This window comes from Castor canadensis, chromosome 11 (assembly GCF_047511655.1).
Source record: "Castor canadensis chromosome 11, mCasCan1.hap1v2, whole genome shotgun sequence".
NCBI lineage: Eukaryota > Metazoa > Chordata > Mammalia > Rodentia > Castoridae > Castor > Castor canadensis.
In genome coordinates, this window is record NC_133396.1 from 25,430,930 (window position 1) to 25,448,447 (window position 17,518).

At 51.1% G+C, this 17,518-nt stretch overlaps 2 protein-coding genes and 1 long non-coding RNA gene across 9 annotated transcripts in view; 1 reads left to right on the forward strand and 2 right to left on the reverse strand.

Annotated features, from left to right (window-relative positions):
- Hoxb2 (homeobox B2) lies at positions 1-5,132 on the reverse strand. 2 transcript variants are annotated; one of them, XM_074045951.1, is made up of 3 exons: positions 4,792-5,132; positions 1,483-2,139; positions 1-727 (listed from the first exon to the last, which is right to left on the reverse strand). In XM_074045951.1, exons 2-3 carry the CDS (start codon positions 1,865-1,867, stop codon positions 42-44), a joined length of 1,071 nt encoding a protein of 356 aa, XP_073902052.1. In that variant the 5' UTR covers positions 1,868-2,139; positions 4,792-5,132; the 3' UTR covers positions 1-41. The 2 variants fall into 2 exon arrangements, with proteins under 2 accessions (XP_073902052.1, XP_020010719.2); XM_020155130.2 differs by lacking the exon at positions 4,792-5,132 and adding an exon at positions 4,172-4,714.
- Positions 3,218-7,999, forward strand: LOC141413747 (uncharacterized). Of its 6 annotated transcripts, none has more exons than XR_012438619.1 (6): positions 3,218-3,651; positions 4,330-4,408; positions 5,241-5,312; positions 6,771-6,828; positions 7,209-7,271; positions 7,798-7,930. It is a non-coding gene; the product is annotated as an uncharacterized lncRNA (long non-coding RNA). The 6 variants fall into 6 exon arrangements; XR_012438617.1 differs by having other exon boundaries at positions 3,223-3,651; positions 7,893-7,999; XR_012438615.1 differs by having other exon boundaries at positions 3,224-3,651; positions 5,241-6,828; positions 7,893-7,999.
- Positions 7,203-17,518, reverse strand: part of LOC109680128 (homeobox protein Hox-B3) — a 23,208-nt gene continuing 12,892 nt past the window's right edge. Inside the window, exons 2-4 of the mRNA XM_074045950.1 lie at positions 12,381-12,468; positions 8,883-9,478; positions 7,203-8,038 (exon numbers count right to left, since the gene is read on the reverse strand). Of these exons, the coding sequence (XP_073902051.1) occupies positions 7,203-8,038; positions 8,883-9,330 (1,284 nt within the window). The 5' untranslated portion in view covers positions 9,331-9,478; positions 12,381-12,468. The remainder of the gene's footprint in view (positions 8,039-8,882; positions 9,479-12,380; positions 12,469-17,518) is intronic.

The following is a 17,518-nucleotide window of genomic DNA, read 5'->3' on the forward strand; positions in this document are numbered from 1 at the left end:
CAAGGAGGACGGGGATGGAAGGGGTCGGGGAAGGAAGCGGGTTAGGGGAATTGCAGGTCGATGGCGCAGAGTGTGCTGGTGAAGAAGTCTAGCTCTTCCTCGGAAAAGGGTACCGGGCTATCCATCGAGCCCTGTAGGCTGGGGGAAAGGCCTCCGGACAGCTGGAGACAGGAGTCTGCCGCGAAAAAGTTGAAGTCGGGCAGGAAAGGCGAGTCCTGCCGCTCGGGGAAAGCGTCTTCTGGCAACGACTCGGGTTCCAACCCGCCGACGGAGCGCAGCACGCAGCCGGGGCTCTGTGCGCCCGCACCCTCCAAGTGAGCAGCCAAAGGCCCTGGTCCCGGGGCGCCTGGGGGCCCCAGAGCGACCTCGGCAGGGTGAAAGCAGGCTTCCCGCGCCGCCCGAGAGGCGGAGGGGCCGCCTGGGCTGACGGCGGGCTCCTCGGCTGGGTCTCCGGTGTCCTCCAGGGCTCCTGGGCAGCCTGGCTCCACGTCAAGCGGCTCTCGGTGCTGCGTCTGCCTCTTGTGCTTCATGCGGCGGTTCTGGAACCACACTTTGACCTGCCTTTCAGTGAGGTCCAGTAGGGCCGCGATCTCCACGCGCCGCGGCCGGCATAAGTACTTATTGAAGTGGAATTCCTTCTCCAGCTCCAGCAGCTGCGTGTTGGTGTACGCCGTGCGCAGCCTGCGCGCCCCGCAGCCGCTGCCGCTCTCCGGCAGTCCCGGGCCATCTGTAGGGAAAGCAAGGCTGGGCGTCACAGCGGGCCGGGTTCTAGTTCAGCTGAGATCAACACAATTTCATCCGCCAAAAACACTGTCAGCAGTCTCCCCAACCCCCAACCTACCCCCGCAAAGAGGCTCGCTCTTACTGCTTTTCGGTTCTTTCTGCTCCCTAGGTCGCTGGCAGACTGGGCCCAGGGCAGGGCAAAGCATTCAGAGCCGCCCACGGGCCACGTAGGGGACAGGGAGCAGTTCCCTTTGGTTCCCAGAATCTTAGAGCCCCCCCCCTCCCACGTCCTCCCAGTGGACCCCTCAATTCGGAACTTCCCAACTCAACCCGGGGAGAAGGTTCACAAATGTTGTTCTTCGCCTTTTTTCCTTCCTGCATCTCAAATTCCCCCCTCCTCTCCTAGGGTTTGAGAGAGGTAGGAGGATGCATCTTTTTCTGCCCCCAGATTAAATCTCAGCAACATTTATTCTCCTGCACAGACACAAATAAAAACCTCAATCGAATCCTTTTCTTCTAGCATAGAAACAGGTTTTCTCCAACCAGCTTCCAAAACCTGCTATACGAAAAAGAAAAAAAAAAAAAAATGCTGGCAGCGGCCAGGCCCGAACCCCAGAGGGATATTCTGCTTCTCTATCCCGGGAATCACCTAACCCGGGAACCCCAACCGCCTTGTCACCTTTTTCCAGCCCCCCCACGGCTCTCCCGGTTTCTTCTAGCTGCCCCTCACCCCACCCCACCCCCACCACGCTTACCGACCTGCGGGCGATCCGACCCCGGAGGCCGGGACAGCGGAGGCGGCCAGGGAAGGAGACGCGGTGGATTGGCTGGGTTTCTTGGCGGATTTCTTCTCTTTCATCCAAGGGAACTCGGGGGCGAGGGGGACGGCGGGGAGAGGTGGCGGCGGCGGCAGAGCAGGCCCATCTTCGGTTCGCTTTTGGCTCCCGGGTCTCTGAAGGGTGGAGGCGCCGGGCTGGAGGCTAGGGAAGGTTTGCTCGAAAGGAGGAGGAGGAGGAATTAATGTCGACTCCTTGATTGATGAAGTTTGAAATGTCTCCAAGACAGCGGGGAAGGAAGTCAGACACTCGGCGAGCGATGGCTGGCTGTTTATAAACCCAATCTCCCTCTCAAATTCAAAATTCATGGCTTTCAATGGTGGGGGAGGGGGCCTGTTGGGGGGGCGTCAGGAGGGAGGATCGGAAGGGACCCCCCCTCCTGCCCCCCCCAGGTTTATACGATGGAGCGATTTTGGGAGGGGGAGATTTCTTTCTTTCTTTTTAATTTTGGGCCTTTATAATTGTATATTGCTGATAAATACAAGCGTATGGGGACTCTGTCTATTAAACCCAGGACTCTGGCAAAATTGCAGGGAATTCATGGTCACGGGATCGGCCTTGGCCAATCGCTTGTCTGGGCCTGGTGGAAAACAGAAAGCATTATTTGCTTTAATTGATTCAAAAACTCCAGAGGACCAGGACCTGGACACTATGAGCCCCCAGCCCCCCCCTCCCATTCCTATACCAGTGCCTCCAGCTCTGTTTCCTCAATGATCCCTTTCTCCAGAAAAGCTTGAGGACTCTCCTTCTTCCCTTGGAAGAATGGGAGGCTGTGGGAGTCCAGGAAACAACCAAATCCAGAGAAATATTCATTTTTAAAAAAGATTTTAGTAGAGTACATTCATGCTTTCTTTACAAGGCAAATAACATTCTCTTCCCTTCCCTGCCCCTAACAGAGACAGTGAGATAGCAATGTGGGAAGAGGAGGGAATAGGGAAAGGCTTCCAGTCTTTGGGAAAGATCACTTAAGGTGCAAGTCCAAGGAAGGAAAGATATTACATTTACAGCACTAACACCTCCACCCCCTGAAATCAGCAGCTCAGTCTTGGGGAATGCATGCCCAGGCTAACACAAGGCAGTGAGATAGATGTGAAAGAGCACTTTGGGGCTTCTGGCCTCCCTCCATAGCTGTGTGGCCCTGGTTCCCTTCTTTGCCCAGTGTTTACAGACAGCCTCTTAAGTCCACTTGCCTTCCCTCTCGGGGGCATCTATATTCTTCTATTACTCCACCCCAAGCCCCACAACAGGAGAGTCTAAAATTCATTCCTACCCACTCAACCTTCAAGCCCTATCTGTATCTCTAGCCATAGGCATGAGCAAGAAACAAGGTACTTAGCAATCTTTTAACTCTCAAATCTCAGGTCAACACATGGGGATGGGGGGATTCTTCCCTAGGACAAAGAGACTTTCCCTGGAATATTTGCCATTGTGCTAGTTAAAAAAATAATAAATCCCTACTAAGAAAGAATTCCCTGAAGACACAGGGAGTGGAAATAATGACCACTGAAATGATATTCCATTTTTAGCCCCTGGGGAAATTTTTTAAAATTTATTTTATTATGAAGAGACCAAGATAGTCTGAACTTTTAGAGTGCTGTAATTTACTAAAGGAAGGAGGCACAAAACTCAGCCACATGCAATTGGTGGGAAACTAGGCCTCAAAGCAGAAAATGAAAAGTCGATCTGGGAGAAGATTTTTAAATAAGTGGGTCAGAGGGACTGAGGGGAGATGAGGCGATCAATCTTAGCCCCCTGACAGCTCCCTCAGATTGCATCAAAGAATTTGGCTCTTTGGGAAAGCAAGAGGGAACAGCCTAAATTCCACATCCCTTAAAAAGGCCTGAGGGAGGGGGTGGCAAAAGAGAAAGGTGATTCTGGAAGAGCCAGGAAACAGATGGGAAATGGGGACAGAGGGAAGGCGCTAAGTTGAGTGGAAAGTTTGCCGAGAACTCCCACGGCTCTGGCCTCCCCTCCCCCTCCTTGCTCTCTGCCGCTCAGCCTGCAGGAGCAGGCTGATAAGCAGAGAAATGGCAACTCAGCCGGTAGCTGGAACTAGAAACTTTCTGTCATTGTAACATCCGCGTGGGTGGTGGTGAGTATTTAAAAAGAAGGGCAGAGAAGTCTGAGTGGAAGGGTGGGGGCAGAGGGGAGACAGAGGAGCTGGAGGTTGGGGCTGAGGGACAGGCTCCAGAGGACTCAGAACAGAGAGCTGCTCTGAACTCAGCCAACTGGCCAGAGGGTGGTTTGCAACTCAGCTCCAAAGAAAACCATTTTTGCCATTTGGAGGTGGGAGTGGGCAAGGAAGAATCCACATAGTAGCTGTAGCTGGAAGTTGTTCAGGGAGGCCTAGGAGAGAGTGCTCTCTGCATTTTCTGACAGTCACTCCAGCTGGCTGCAGGACCCAGAGCTCCTCTAGGCAATTCGAGCAGGGACTGTCCCTGCAGAAAATACAACTCCCTAACCCTCGCTGACAGATTTTATGGCCAGATTAGTGAACAGTGGAAACTTGGGTGTTAAAAAAGGGCCAAGAGAGCCTCCTTTCCAGAGACAGCTCTTCCACCCCCCCCACCCCCGCAATTCTGCTAGGAATCATTATGGCACAGATATTTTACCCTTATCTTTAGCTGAGTGCGGGAAATCTTGAAGACAGAAGGAAAGGGAGCACCAAACTGGTCTGATTTTTCTTGTTTGGAGTCGGAGCCTCAAGCCAAAACTCCGCTTTTCATACTGTAGCTAAAATTTCTCTCTTGGCCTGCCTCCCTTGCTCTAGATAAATAAGCAACCTACCCCACCCCCAGAGCCAAACATGGCCCTTCATCTAGTTACATCATTCAGAAAATGTTATTCAGGTAAGAGGAGGAGAAAAAGAAAGACCTTTGAGCATTATTTGATCCCAATCAAACTTTGCATGCTGTTCTGCCTTTAAAAATGATAGCCTGGCCCAATGCTAAATTGCTTGCTGCCTGGGTGAGCTGAGTCCAGTTAAAATTCTACTTGGTTTGTGGGGCGGGGGGAGGAGGTGAGAATTCAGGTTGCTTTTTTATTGTTATTTATTGTTGCATAAGGACTGTAATTACTAACCTTGGACTGCCAGGATGCAACATAAAAATGAAAATCAGCCCTCGCTTTAAGGCTGAGGGTCTGGAACGATTCTCACCCTCCCCCCACCCCCACATACACCACTGCCGCCAAATATATGCTCCTAATTAAGCAGTGCGGGTGCATCGCTTACAATTAGAATCGTGCGACTCTTCTGCAAGCAGCCATCGCTTCTTTCAAAGAATTAGCTCCATATTTCAGCCGCCCATCTCCTCGTTCTTATCGGCTCCAGCGACTCAGAGGTGACATTTCATCTTTGACAGACCCTCTCTATCCCTCGTTCCAGTGTGATAAAACTCTTATGGAACCACGACTAAGAAATGAAGTTTTCCCAAGGATCGTGGAAATGGAGCTGCACATTAGCCTGGGACCATTTTATTTACACTTGCATCCAGCAGCTTCTACCACCCTCTTCTCCCCTCGGGCAGGGGAATAAGACTCGCCTCCTCTCTCTCTCTCTCTCTCTGCCTGAAGTTTTATTTAATGATTTAATTTCACTTTAGTTTAAGGTTTGACCTGAGAAGTCTAGGCCTCAGATTTTTTTTTTTTTAGATTAATCATTTTCCTTTGTTTTCATTTTAGACCCAATGGTGGTTGGGCTTCGGGTCACGTGACGACTTCTTTGTCGCTCCGGAAGAGGACAGTGAAGTTTAGGTTGCATGGAAGAAGCAGTAATCTGCCAGATTTTTTGCTTGTTTTGTTTTGGGCTTTGTGTGTGGTGGAGTGGGTGTGAGGGGGCATGCACAGAGGTTGTGGCCAAAGGCAGGAGCAGACAAAAAGAAAAAGTCAATGAATGAGAAAAACCTAGAGGCGAGGCTAAACAGAAAGAATACAGAAAGCACCCAAAAGTTCCCTTTCTTCCCCCAACTTGTTACTGAAACCTTAAAGAAGTTGGCAGAATGTTCCAGGCTCCTATGAGTGAGGAAAAAGAATATTTAGCCTGGAAAAAAAGGGGTGGGCAGGAGAGACTGGGGCCTGAGCAGAGGACAAAAAGGCCAGGAAAGGGTCTTCCATGTCCTCCTTCCCTTGGGGGAAATTTGGCAGTCAGCAGGCTTGCTCTGCTATCTAAATTGGACCACCAGGACAAGATAAAATTGATAACAGAAAGTTTATTCAAGAATTGTTTGACAGACAACCCTTTTTAAGTAAGGGGGGAAAAAGTAACTACTGAAGAACAAAGAAATTTCCAAGAGGGAATTAATCTAACTCTACAAATTCAAGACTATACAGTGACGATTAGGAGCTGAGTTCATGCCTTTTAGAACTAATTACAATTGCTCATAAGTACGAGTTTAACAAAAATCTACAGCTCTTCTCTAGAGTACAATTAAAACTAAAATAGCTGATTTTACATGACAAACACAATGTCCTTTATAACAAGTAAATACTAAAAAAAGTACAATTTTTCCTTTTCCTCATATAAATACATAATGTAGGGGATAAATAATACAAAAAAGAAAATCTCTTAACAGGCTATAACCAATAAATATATATGAAAATGTTCACTAGAACACACGCTTTTTGAGCAATGCTGGACTTCTGCAGGCCCAGGCATCTCTCACAGTTGTTTTTATATCCATTAAAATGTAAACTCTAAGTGCAACAAAAGTGTCCTGTCAGGAGGTTGAGCAAGGCACACAGGCCCAGCTGCAGCCCCTGCCTGGGACAGTCAGTTTGTTCAAATATACCCTGTTTTCACGTTAAGTCAAGAGAGCAACAGAAGAAAAGAAAAGTGGAGAACCTCACGTGGTGGATTGCTTTCTGTGTGGAGAGAGGGGGATGGACCTGGAGCTGAGATGAGAGGCTGCAGAACAGGCAAACCTTCAGTCCTGACAACTGCCTGCCTTGGCCTCCTAACTTTTCCTTAAAAGAAAATATATATATATTTATACTATAGGCAGCTCTGACTTTCAGGATCTCTCACCATCCCTGAGCCCTCTGAAAACTATAATTGATGGGGGCGGGGTATAGATATGAATGTCTTAGAGCAGAAATGGAGGGCATGCCCTAAGAAACCTCAAGTAGATGGGAGCAAATTTGAGTCTCCAGGGAAGTGGGAGGGGAACGTGCTTTGTGCCCTTGGGTTTAAATGTGTTTTCTTATTTTCTTAAGGAGAATGAGAGGGGGGAAAATAATCAAGAATTGGGGGAGTTAACCACAGAGATGGAAGGTAAGTCAGTTGGTTGATGATGGCCTAGCCATCTTGTCTTTTTTTTTTCAATGTGCTTCTTTTCCTATCTCGGCTTCCTTTACCACCCCCCCCCTCCCTCTCCAGCGTGGAATTCCAGCTGGGTGGTGCTGGAGCCCCGGGATTGATGGAGGTCATGCTCAGTCCGCTGTGGATTCCTTTCCGATGGGTTGGCAGGCAGAAGGAACAGGGGTGGAGGACTTAAAAACAACCCCTCAAGCCAGGGAGAAGGGAAGCAGTTCCAGGCCCGTTCTGCCTCCCTCCTCCTCCCCCCAGCTTTCAGACCTCCTGACCCGCCCTGCCCCCCAGAACTCTACAGCCTTCCTCGCCCTTGACCTGGCCCCTATGTCCCCCCGTCACAGGTGTGTTAATTTGGGCGCTTCTTGGATTCTACCCTGAGGAGGAGGCGCATGGTGCGAGGAGAGGTCTGTGTAGGTGGGGTGGGGGTCGCAAGGTCCGTGATGCTGGTTGGGGGGCATAGGGGGCGCCCCGTTGTAGTCCAGGTTCCCAGAGGGGTGGTGGGAAAGGTGGTTGAGGCCGTAGAGGGAGGGGCCGGCAGGGGGCGGCAGCGGATCCGCATAGCCGCCCCCGCCCACGTACACAGGGCTGCCCTGCATGGTGGGCGTCCCGTAGGCGCCCCCGTTGGCTTGGAGGACGTGGGGCTCGTAATCCGGCGCGGGTGTTGGGGGATACTTTTGCGGGGCACCGCAGCCCTTGAGAGGGGGCTGGTAGTTGGAGGGCAGCGCGTAGGCATTCTGGTGGGCTTTGCCGAAGGTGGGCGGGGATGGACTCTCGTAGCTGGGGGTCATGGAATGTAAGGCGTTCATGAAGCCGGCCGTGGACTGCATGGGCTGCGGGGGGCTGCCGGCAGGAGAGGGGCCCCCGGACGACGAGGCCAGCCCCTTGGCCTTCTGGTCCTTCTTGTACTTCATGCGCCGGTTCTGGAACCAGATCTTGATCTGCCGCTCGCTGAGGTTCAGCAGGTTGGCCATCTCCACGCGGCGTGGCCGGCACAGGTAGCGGTTGAAGTGGAACTCCTTTTCCAGCTCCACCAGCTGCGCGCTCGTGTACGCCGTCCGCGCCCGCTTGGACGCCGCCGACCCCGGGGGGCTCTTGTCCCCTCCCCCGCCGCCGCCGCCGCCACCCCCGCCGCCGCCGCCACTGCCACCGCCGCCGCCGCCGCAGCCCTCTGCTGGATCCGAGGGGGAGGGGTGGGAAGGGGAGAAAATGAAATAAAAGATAATTACTGAACACGCCGAAATTGAATGTATCGTTTCTTAATAAATCCAGGCCTGGACTCTGAGCCCTCGCCACCCTCCCCTTCGCGTCCCCGCCTCCTCCTCACTCCCCCCCCACACTCCCCACCGCCCGTCGCATTAGCGGACACTCTATAATAGTGGCATTTATTAAGAGACCTGTTCTCCTCTCACTGCCCCAGCTTATGAAAATTTGATCATGTCACGCAGACAGAGCTGCATGGCCATTTATTTAGGGCTGGATTTTACGTGCGTGCTTTCTCCTCCTTATTCCCAATTCCAGGTCTTGGAAGGCATTCCTACCCCTGTCCTATGGACAGGATGGGTGACTGAGGAGAACACGTGGGGGAAGCTGGATAGGCCTTCGTGGGCAGGGCCCCAAAGTGTGGCTCGAAGAGACTGCCATGCCTGGAGGCCGGGACCCGGGGTAGCCAGAGCGATTGTGATTAATACCCACAGTAATCAAACTTAATAATAATCCTTGACGACTCTTGGGTCTTCCTGGTGGTGCCTCTCGGCTTTGTAGCCTTGGGTAAGGCTCCGAGGCCTAGCGCCCCACTTCCTGGAGCTCTTGGAAGCCCAGGTGGAGGATGGCTTGGAGGGACTGGATGTTGGCGGGGTCAGGGGTCATCAGGTAGTGAGAAGTACGAAAAATGTGCTGCCGCCACCTAACATTGTTCCCAGGCCGCCTGGTGGGCGCCTAGGGACTGGGTGCTAGAATAGCAGTGTCATTCCTGGACTGGACAAAAGCTCACTAGGAGGAAGGCAGAGAGCTGGTACCTGTGCCGGGGGAGCTGTTTTTCAGCTTGGACGTTTGCCTCGACTCTTTCATCCAGGGGAATATCTGTTTGCTGAGGGTGGAGTTGGACCCGGGACCGCACTTGGGGGGGCCGCTTTTGCTGGGCCCGCCCCCATTATTGCTGTTGCTAGTGGTACTGGTAGGTGCGGCACTGGGCGGGGGTGAGCCCGGTGGCGCGGGCAGGGGCTCGGGGGCCAGGCCGGGCCTCATGCAGCTGCCGTTGAGCTCCTTGCTCTTGGCATGAGAGGCAGCATTGCCCAGGGACTGCAGCGAGCACGCTGAGCGCTGGTAGTCACCCTCCAGGTGCGTGGCGGCCTGAAAGGGGGGCTGGGGAGGGCCGTCGTAGCCGAAGCCATTGCTGCCGGGATACGAGGAGTAGCCTCCGAAGAGCGCAGCCGCGGCGTTGTCGTAGTAGGTGGCTTTCTGCATCGCTGGGCGAAGCCCGGGCAGTGGGTGGCAACTTGCAAGGGCCTGATACCCTCACGACCGGACATTGGCACCCCTGGGGGTCACGTGACACGCGGAACCCCCCTCCCTTTTCTGCCCCCCTCGCCCGGGTCTGTTCCAAGCGGCTGACCTGCGGGGCGAGAGAAGAGACACAAGAGGGAGAAGAGGACTGGGGCTCGAATCCATCTTAGGAACTGAAAAGGGAACTGACATCAATAGAGTTTTTTCCTCCTCCCTTCCCCAATATCTCCAGAGCAGATGTTTATCTGAAATGGACTTTTCTTTTTGCAATGCTTTAATTTTAAGGGTGGAAAAAAGCCCACCAGTTTTCATTTCCACTTAAAAAATAAGAACTATATTCCGTTGGGGACTGCCTAGGAGTAGAATCCTATTGCTACAAGGGCCAAGATTTCTCTCTCCTGCCTGTGCACTAGCCTCTGACCTCTCCTACTCCCTCCTTAACTCCCCCTCCCCAAACTCTGGGATAGGGTGGCTCGAGGGAGAAGGCACTAGCAGACTCCAAAATAAAAGCATCATGAACTCCTTCCAGCTAAGAGGCCTCTTGGCCTTCTGCCTTTTGCCTCCCTCCATATCCTTTCACCTAAGCAAAGTCTAGCCTGGAGGATCCCAGCAATCTGGGACAGAGACAAGAGGTTCAAGAAGCAAGTTCATCCGGGAATCTTCTCCTGGGAGGTTCCCTCTCCTGATCACTCCTCTCAGGAAGCCAACAACAGTCTGACCTAGAAACTTCCTGAAATTTTTTAGTGCCCAGAGCCACAGTGGAATGAAGTTTCATCCATCCCTGGTCCATCTGCAGGTACCACCACCTCCAGTGGGTGTCTTTGCTGAACCAGGTCTGGGATCCAGCAGCCAACGGCCCCTGTGGAGCCTCCAAATGGAGCAGGATTGTTTCGATTTCTCAGGCAAGACCGGTTGGTGTTGTGACCATTTGGCTTGGGTCTCTCTCCATCACCCGCCCCTCTTTTTTATCATCAATTTTCCCCACCCTCTCCTTGACGGTCTGTTTTCTTTGATTTCCCCAAAAGAATTTTTTTAAAAAGGAAATTGTTTATAGCTGCTGGACTTCTCTACTGAGACATGAACAGTGTATATTAAGAGAGAAAATTATTCAGGAGGAAAAAAACCCACAAAGCAAATTGAACAATATTATTCTCTGGGTTGGAAATGGAAGGAACCCTTGTTTACAGAGGTTCCCTGAGGCAAAAAATAAAAATACAATCACTATTTTAATACAACTTTTTAAAAAGTGTGCCAGCAAAATAAAGATTCAAGCTGTCGTGGGATTTTGTGTATTTGTTCTGAAACTTCTGACTGCAATTTTTTTCCTTCTGTCTTCCCCCTCACCACCACTTTTCATAAAATCTCCAGGCTGATCCTCTCTTCTATTATGTGTGTTTGGAAAACTTAAATCTCATTCAGCCCAGGTGGTCAACTCCAAGGAAAACTAAAATTAGTAAAATAAAAGGAATGAAGGTGAAGGAAGTCCCTCCCACACATAACTCCCTTCTTAATGGCATAGATTTATAGTCAAAAGGGAGCTGGGATAGTCCTGAGTTCCGATTGGTTTCTGGGAGGAATTTGTTTCTGGAAATACACATGGGTCCGCAAAGCAGTAGGTCCTTCCAGGAAGAACTGAAGTTCAATTGACCAGGCTGACCCAATCCCTTTATTATTATTACCATTAGCCTCTGATGATTTAACCAAAATTAGCTTTTGAGAAGCCCTGGCTGAAGGAGGAATTAATTAACAGACATCAGTTGAGTTTGTTATTAATAGATTGAGAAGAGAATGAAATAAAAACGTTGGAGGGGGTTAGCTGTCTGGGCCCTGGCTTTATTTAGTCTAAATGATTGTTACAGCGATAATGATGATGATAATAATAATAAAAAAACAATAATTTGACTAGACGCCTGGGGCCGAAATTTCTGTTGCTCCCTCTGCAATAAACCCCAAACCATCGCAGGACAGAGACCAGGCAAGTGTGGGAAGCAGAGGAGCCAGAGACGTGATAGGAAAAGAATGGAGTCTCCGCCGGTGGTGAGACAGAGGCGGCCGGGAAGGTTCGTGCACCGCGGTAGCCCCTGGCTGCCGCCGCCGGGGTGTCTCGGGCCGCTGCTGCGCGGTGGCTGGCCAGGAACTACCAACCGTTTATACTGGCCCAAGGAGGCGACGAGAAAGCGATCGGGGCACGGAAATGGTTAGCGGCGGCAGGTTCCAAGCACACCGGGACGGCGGCCAGCCCCGCGGCAGCAAGTTTGGGCGCTGGAGGTAACCGAATTAAAAGGCGCCTTGGCAACTCTGCAACGGGACTTTGCCCAGCCGGGCTCCGAGCTGGAGCGCGCCGAGGCCTGGCTGACGGGACCGTGAGAAGAGGAAAGGTGCCATGGGGGATCTGAGATCTGGGATCCAGAGAAGAGGGGGTGGGGAGCAGCTCTACCCAGCCAAACATGTCTATTTCCCTTGCCTCCATGTTGGAAAAATTCAGGCTCCATATGGCTCCTCTGAGGGTGGGAGGGAGACGGTGGCTCCCGGCTTTCCCTCAGGGTCTCGCTGGAGAAGAGAGGTGAACCCCCCAAGAACCTCATCTTGCCGGCTCACCTCTGGGAGAGCCAGGGAGGGTAACAATAGCTCGTGAAGCCCCAGGAGAGAGGATAGGCCACCTTCCAGGACTTAAAAAATTATTGGAAGGAAGAAAAATAAAAGAGCAAGAAATGAAGAGAAAGATTAGCCTCTTCTTAGCAACCGGGGGGAAAAATTCAGCCCTGGATTCTGGCTGCTGGAAGAAAAAGAAGAGGAGAAAAGGAGAGAAGCAGGAAGAGAGAGGGAGAGAGAGAGGGAGGGAGGGAGAGGGAGAGAGAGAGAGAGAGAGAGAGAGAGTCAGTCGCTGCGTGGAAGGAAGCTTAAAGCTTGTGAACTCTTCTTGAACCGAGATTGGAGTCATATGGGCCATAAATCATTGAGACATACTCTCCGCCATTCACAAACTGATAGCCTATTTCAGTCCAGCTTACCTTAGCCACCGACGAGGGGAGAACAGGCAGACATAATATATATTCACATCGAGCCCCAGCGCGAGCGGCAGGCGAGAAATCTCCCCTCCTTGAAGGCAAAGGAAAAAAAGACCACTGTTTAAAGCTGCGTCGCCCCCCCCTCCCCAAAGCCACCCCGGCTGGGGAGCCCGAGGGGCAGACCGGCCAGAGGAGCCGCGCGGCGTCCGCTTCAATTCACTCGGCTTAGGAGCGGGGGTGCGCAGGAGGGAGGGGGGCTGGGGAGCGGGAAAAAAATAGAAGACCGAAAGGTGCTAGGGCCGCTGGCTCGCCGAGAATCCAGCTCCGGGCTCCAGCACGGCCAAGCCGCTACAGTGTGGTTGCCCTATAAGACTGGTACGCCCTACTCTCCGTAACAATGGCCTCTGCTTTTGCACAGGGAAAAAAACCACACAGACACACACACACTCACTCACTCACACACAAGCTCACACACACCCCCACCTCTCCCCCTTTAGCTAGCTTAGATGCCTGATAAAGAGGGAAGGTGATGGTGGTGATGGGGGGGGTGTATTTTAAATACCCCCAGAAAGTGGGAAGAAAAGAAGGTAGAGGAAATCTTATTTTTTTTAAAGCAGGTCAATTTTAAATTTGAGATGTGGGAGGAGGGGGCGAGGAAGAGGAGAGCAAATGCCAAGAAAAACGGTGGAGTGTTCTCAGCTCCCCCCCTCAAACCCTACTAGTGACCCATTATGCTAATTTGAGAAGGCCTAGTCAAATACTGGTGTGGGGGTGCAGGGTGCCTGTCCGTATTAATTCATAGACGGAACACCAACACCAGGACTTTTTTTTTTTTAAGTAGTTTTACTCCTTCGGGACCGATGGTCTCCCGCTCTCAGTCTGTCTCCTTCCTTCTGAATCTTCCAATCTCTGCTCCTTCTCTCCTCCACATCCTCTCTTCTCCCCCACCCCACCCCCCAATCTCCAGGCCCAGTCTCTAATGCGGGAGGGAGCAAAGCCAGACCTTTTTTTTTTTTAATGCCCCCTTTTTTTCTTTGAGAACAGACAACTAGAGGTGAGTGATGATTTAAAAAACCAAGAACATCTTGCAGGGGGAGTGGGGTTGGGGGATGTGACAAAAGGAGGACCCTTGCCGTTCAGGTTGAGCTCCAGAAGAGGCGGCAGTACTGGGGCTGTAAGAACTTCACAGAGAAGTTTCTGTTAAGATTCTCACCTCGGAGTAGAAGGGGCTAAGAAGAGGTGATGAAGACATTTGTACTTCTGAGAAGATGAGGCGAACTAGCCGAATGGCTTCATTTTAAATGCACTGGCAGAAGAGATGGAGGATGGCTCTTATTATTATTAGTCAGAACAAACCTGTTTCTCTCTGCTCTTCGAGATTTATGATTCTTGGCACAAGTGAGGAAGGCTACAAAAACTAAAGTTTTCTTAGGGTGTGTTTGAGCAGGGTAGGAAAAGGCAAGGAGGAGGTCTGTAGGAGGAAGACAGGAGCCAAGAATGTAGGTGTCTGCAGATTTGGGGAGGGGGGTGGGGAAGAGCCATTCACGAAGGAGGGAGAGGACAAAAAGACACCGGGACATTTCCTGGAGGAGTGCTGGCAACACAGCCTAATTGCTGACTAGGGGCTTAGGGAATAAAATAGAAGGCAGTCAGTCTCTCTCTTCCATAAGGGCAGCTTGGAAACTTGGTTCTCTTAACTTCTTGTAGACAGAGCCAACCACCACCCTGTGATTTCCTGGTTACAATGCTTGGTTTTGCCTTTCCCCATCTGGATGTACCAGGACAGGCAATGGGACTGGGGAAAACAAAGGTGAGAGATGATTTCCAGCTATCTTCCCTCCTGGAGGGTGCTGAGTCTGGAATGACCCTAAATTCTGTCTCCCACTTTTTCCAGACCCACCGAGTTAGGCCAGGTGGGCTGGAGAAGCTGGTTTCCTGGGGTCCTGCTGAACAGGAGGAACCTGTGGCCTCCTTACTCTTCAGCATCAGGAATCACATGTAAAACCTTACATGTCTGTTTTGAGGATCCTATCATCTGCCCAGAGCTGGTGGCGGAGGAAGGGGAGGGTGGAAGATGGAAGGCATTTTTCTGTGTTAATTGATAGTATCAAGAAAAGAAAATACCCAATCCTGAAGAAGTGTTGGGGTTCAAGCCAGGACCTTCCTAAGGAGTCCGCTTAGGATGCCTGAATTTGTGACTCCAAGGAGCTCTCTTGAGACCTATACACCTTCGTGGTCTGGAGACCTGCAGGGTTAGACACCAAGGAACTTTGAGCCTGAGGGACTCAGGCTTTCAGAGACTTAAGAAAACCAGTACCTTTGGATCTCTTCTCTTGCTCCCCAAAATAAAAAGTCAAGAATGTACTTCAGCGCTTCTAACAGTGGTCACCACTGGCTACAGAAGGTCATTGTGAAATTGAGAGGACAACCTGGCCACTTTCTGACTGCACAACTTTGCCTGGAAGAATTTTAGAAAGAGCCCTGAAGGCACCTCACCAGTGCCTGTGATTGGAGCCGGGCCTGGAGTTGCGCTGGGTGTAGAAAGTGCTCTGAAGACAGCAGGAGACCCTCTCCTCCCCAGCCACTTCAAACCTTGTGGTCCCTTCTGGTTGCACAGATGGTGGGAGATCACAGGGTGGGAGCGAAAAGGAGGACTGGGGAGCAAGAAAACAAAATGAGCCTGGAGAAAATTTCAGAGGACATGCATCCCCAAAAGCGGTAGGAGATAAAGCGAGTGGAGAACAGCGCCCACTCTGAGTGCTTGGAAAGCAATCAGATCTCAGTTTGGTTTCTTTCTGGCCTTTTTTCTTCTTTTCCCAGAGGTTTCTAGGCTACAGGCTGGTTGCCCCTCATTGGGGCTGGGAAACTGGAGGGTGGCGGGGATGAGGGGAACAGGCAGCCCTGAGGGTGCTTATTTTGTTAGAGTGCTTCAGCAGGTTAGGTATCTTTCAAATTTCAAGGGACAAAGGTGGGGTAGTGAGGAGCTTGGGCAGGGAACTTGGGTGGTGACCTCAGAGGGACCTGCAGGAAGACTCTGGGGTCTGGGAAAAGAGAAGATGGGGAGAAGAATGATTTAGGGGTAGACTACATAGAGAAAAAAAAGAACAACTTCCAACTTCTTCATCCAGAATAGGTAAGTTTGTGTGTGTGTGTGTGTGTGTGTGTGAGAGAGAGAGAGAGAGAGAGAGAGAGAGAGAGAGAAGAGACAGTCACTAAAGTAAACTAATAAGAGACATAAAATAATAAATGTAAAAATTGGGAGAAATGTCCCCCTTCATAGACATCCATTCCTCTTCGGTCTCACAGTGTCTCCAGCACTTCCCTCCCCCACTTCTGTTGAGTACCTAGTATTGGGGGACAAGGAGCACTGAAAATGTCCCATGAACAATCACTAAACCTTGGTGGGATCTTGCCTATTTCCCTACCCTAAAAAAATCTATCAAAGGGCAAACAAAAATTCTCTCGATAAGGGCAAATAGATTGGCTCCTTTAAAAACAAATTTCTGATCTCAGCCTTGGGGTGACCAAGGATCCTCCCCCCAGCTTAAACAGAAAAAGAAAAAACACCTCCCCTGGACCCCTGGGAGCTAGAAGTCTAGGGTGAGAAATTTAGGAATCTACTTCTTGCCGGCCCTGTCTGGGTCCCCTGTCCTACACTCTTTTCCGGCCTCACTGCCTGACTTTGTGACCACAACGGAGTGGTGTAAAGCCCACAAACGCACCAGAATCTCCGTCTCCTCTTAAATATTAATAAAGATTTCAAAGTATGGTTTGTAAAAGGGGGGTTGCTAATGAAGGTGGCTCTTGGCATTTGTCTCTTCAGTCCCCAGCTCTCTAAAATGCCAGAGTGGGAGGGAACAAAGGGGTATCTGGAAGGAGAAGCACTGGGCGCCTCACAGCCCAGCGAGGCGGGTGTAGATCTGGCTCTGCAGTAGCTCAGTAGGAAAGAAGAAAAAGGACATCATGGTGGAAGAAGAAAAATCCAAGCTGTACTTTCCCCCTATCACAAGCATGGGGCTGCTACCCTGTCCCAGGCAGAGGCTTGGAGGGGGAGGCAGGAAGAAACAGTAGTCAAAAGAGTCTGCAAAGTCTTCTAGGTGACCATGGAGCCTGCCTGAATGTAACAAGGCAACGGCAGGGTTGGAGCACTCTGGCTCCTTGGTATCCAAAGACCCTATTCTGAATCCCGGTCCCGCCTCATCAAAAAGCTGGGTCCTGGCAAACCCCACCCCTATCCAGTGTGGAGACAAAGGTGGACGAATTGGAAAGAGAAGAGGGTGGGGGAGGCTGCAAATCTTGGACACTGTGGGAGGGTGTTAGGAAAGAGAGGGAGAAGCAGGCAAGAAAGGAATTGGGCCCGGACTCCACTGTGAATGGCTGTGCGGTCTCTCCTGACCAACTGGACATTTCTTTCCCAGTGAACTCAGTTTAGCAGACACTAATTAATCCACTCACTGGATTAATGACCAATCAGTGGAAGGCCCCCAAATATAAAACTCCAAAGTCAGAATGAGACAGGGCCAGAGTCTAGGCCTGCCAACTCTTCTGTTATTTTCTCTCAAAATAGGGTGTGGGTGAGGCTTTGGGAAGTGGATTATCTAACCAGAGACTGAGGCTTCCAAAGATGAAGTTGTTGCTCATTTCGTCCTACTTCCTGCCCTAGAATCCATATCCCCAAGCCATACTTCCCAAGGTAACCTGAAGCCTTTCCCTTCCCTGCTGGCTTCTTCATATCCTGAATCCCGTAAGAAATAAGGCGCACAGCTATGCAACTGAGAAGCCACTACTTTCAAGTTTTCTTTTCCCCCATGTGGAGGAAGAGATGGAAAATAAGAGCAAGAATAGAGAAAGGGTCTTCCATCTTGCAGGCCTTCTGTCCTGGCTGCCATGGAAGGAGACCTAGTAGTGTGCTGTGGCACCCTGTATGTGCCCTCCCAGAAAGAGTAAGTCCAAAGGTCCATAGGTGAAGGGTGAGGTTGGGTAGGGGTGCACCTGCTGCCACAGATTCTAAACTCCCTGAAATGAAACCACAATTCAGGCTCTAGGCTAGGGTAGGAAGCATCCCAAAAGCTGCATTCTGAACAATGTCAGCTTTAGCTTACCACCTGGCCGGGAAAAAGTCCTGTTTAGTGAGGCTGAGT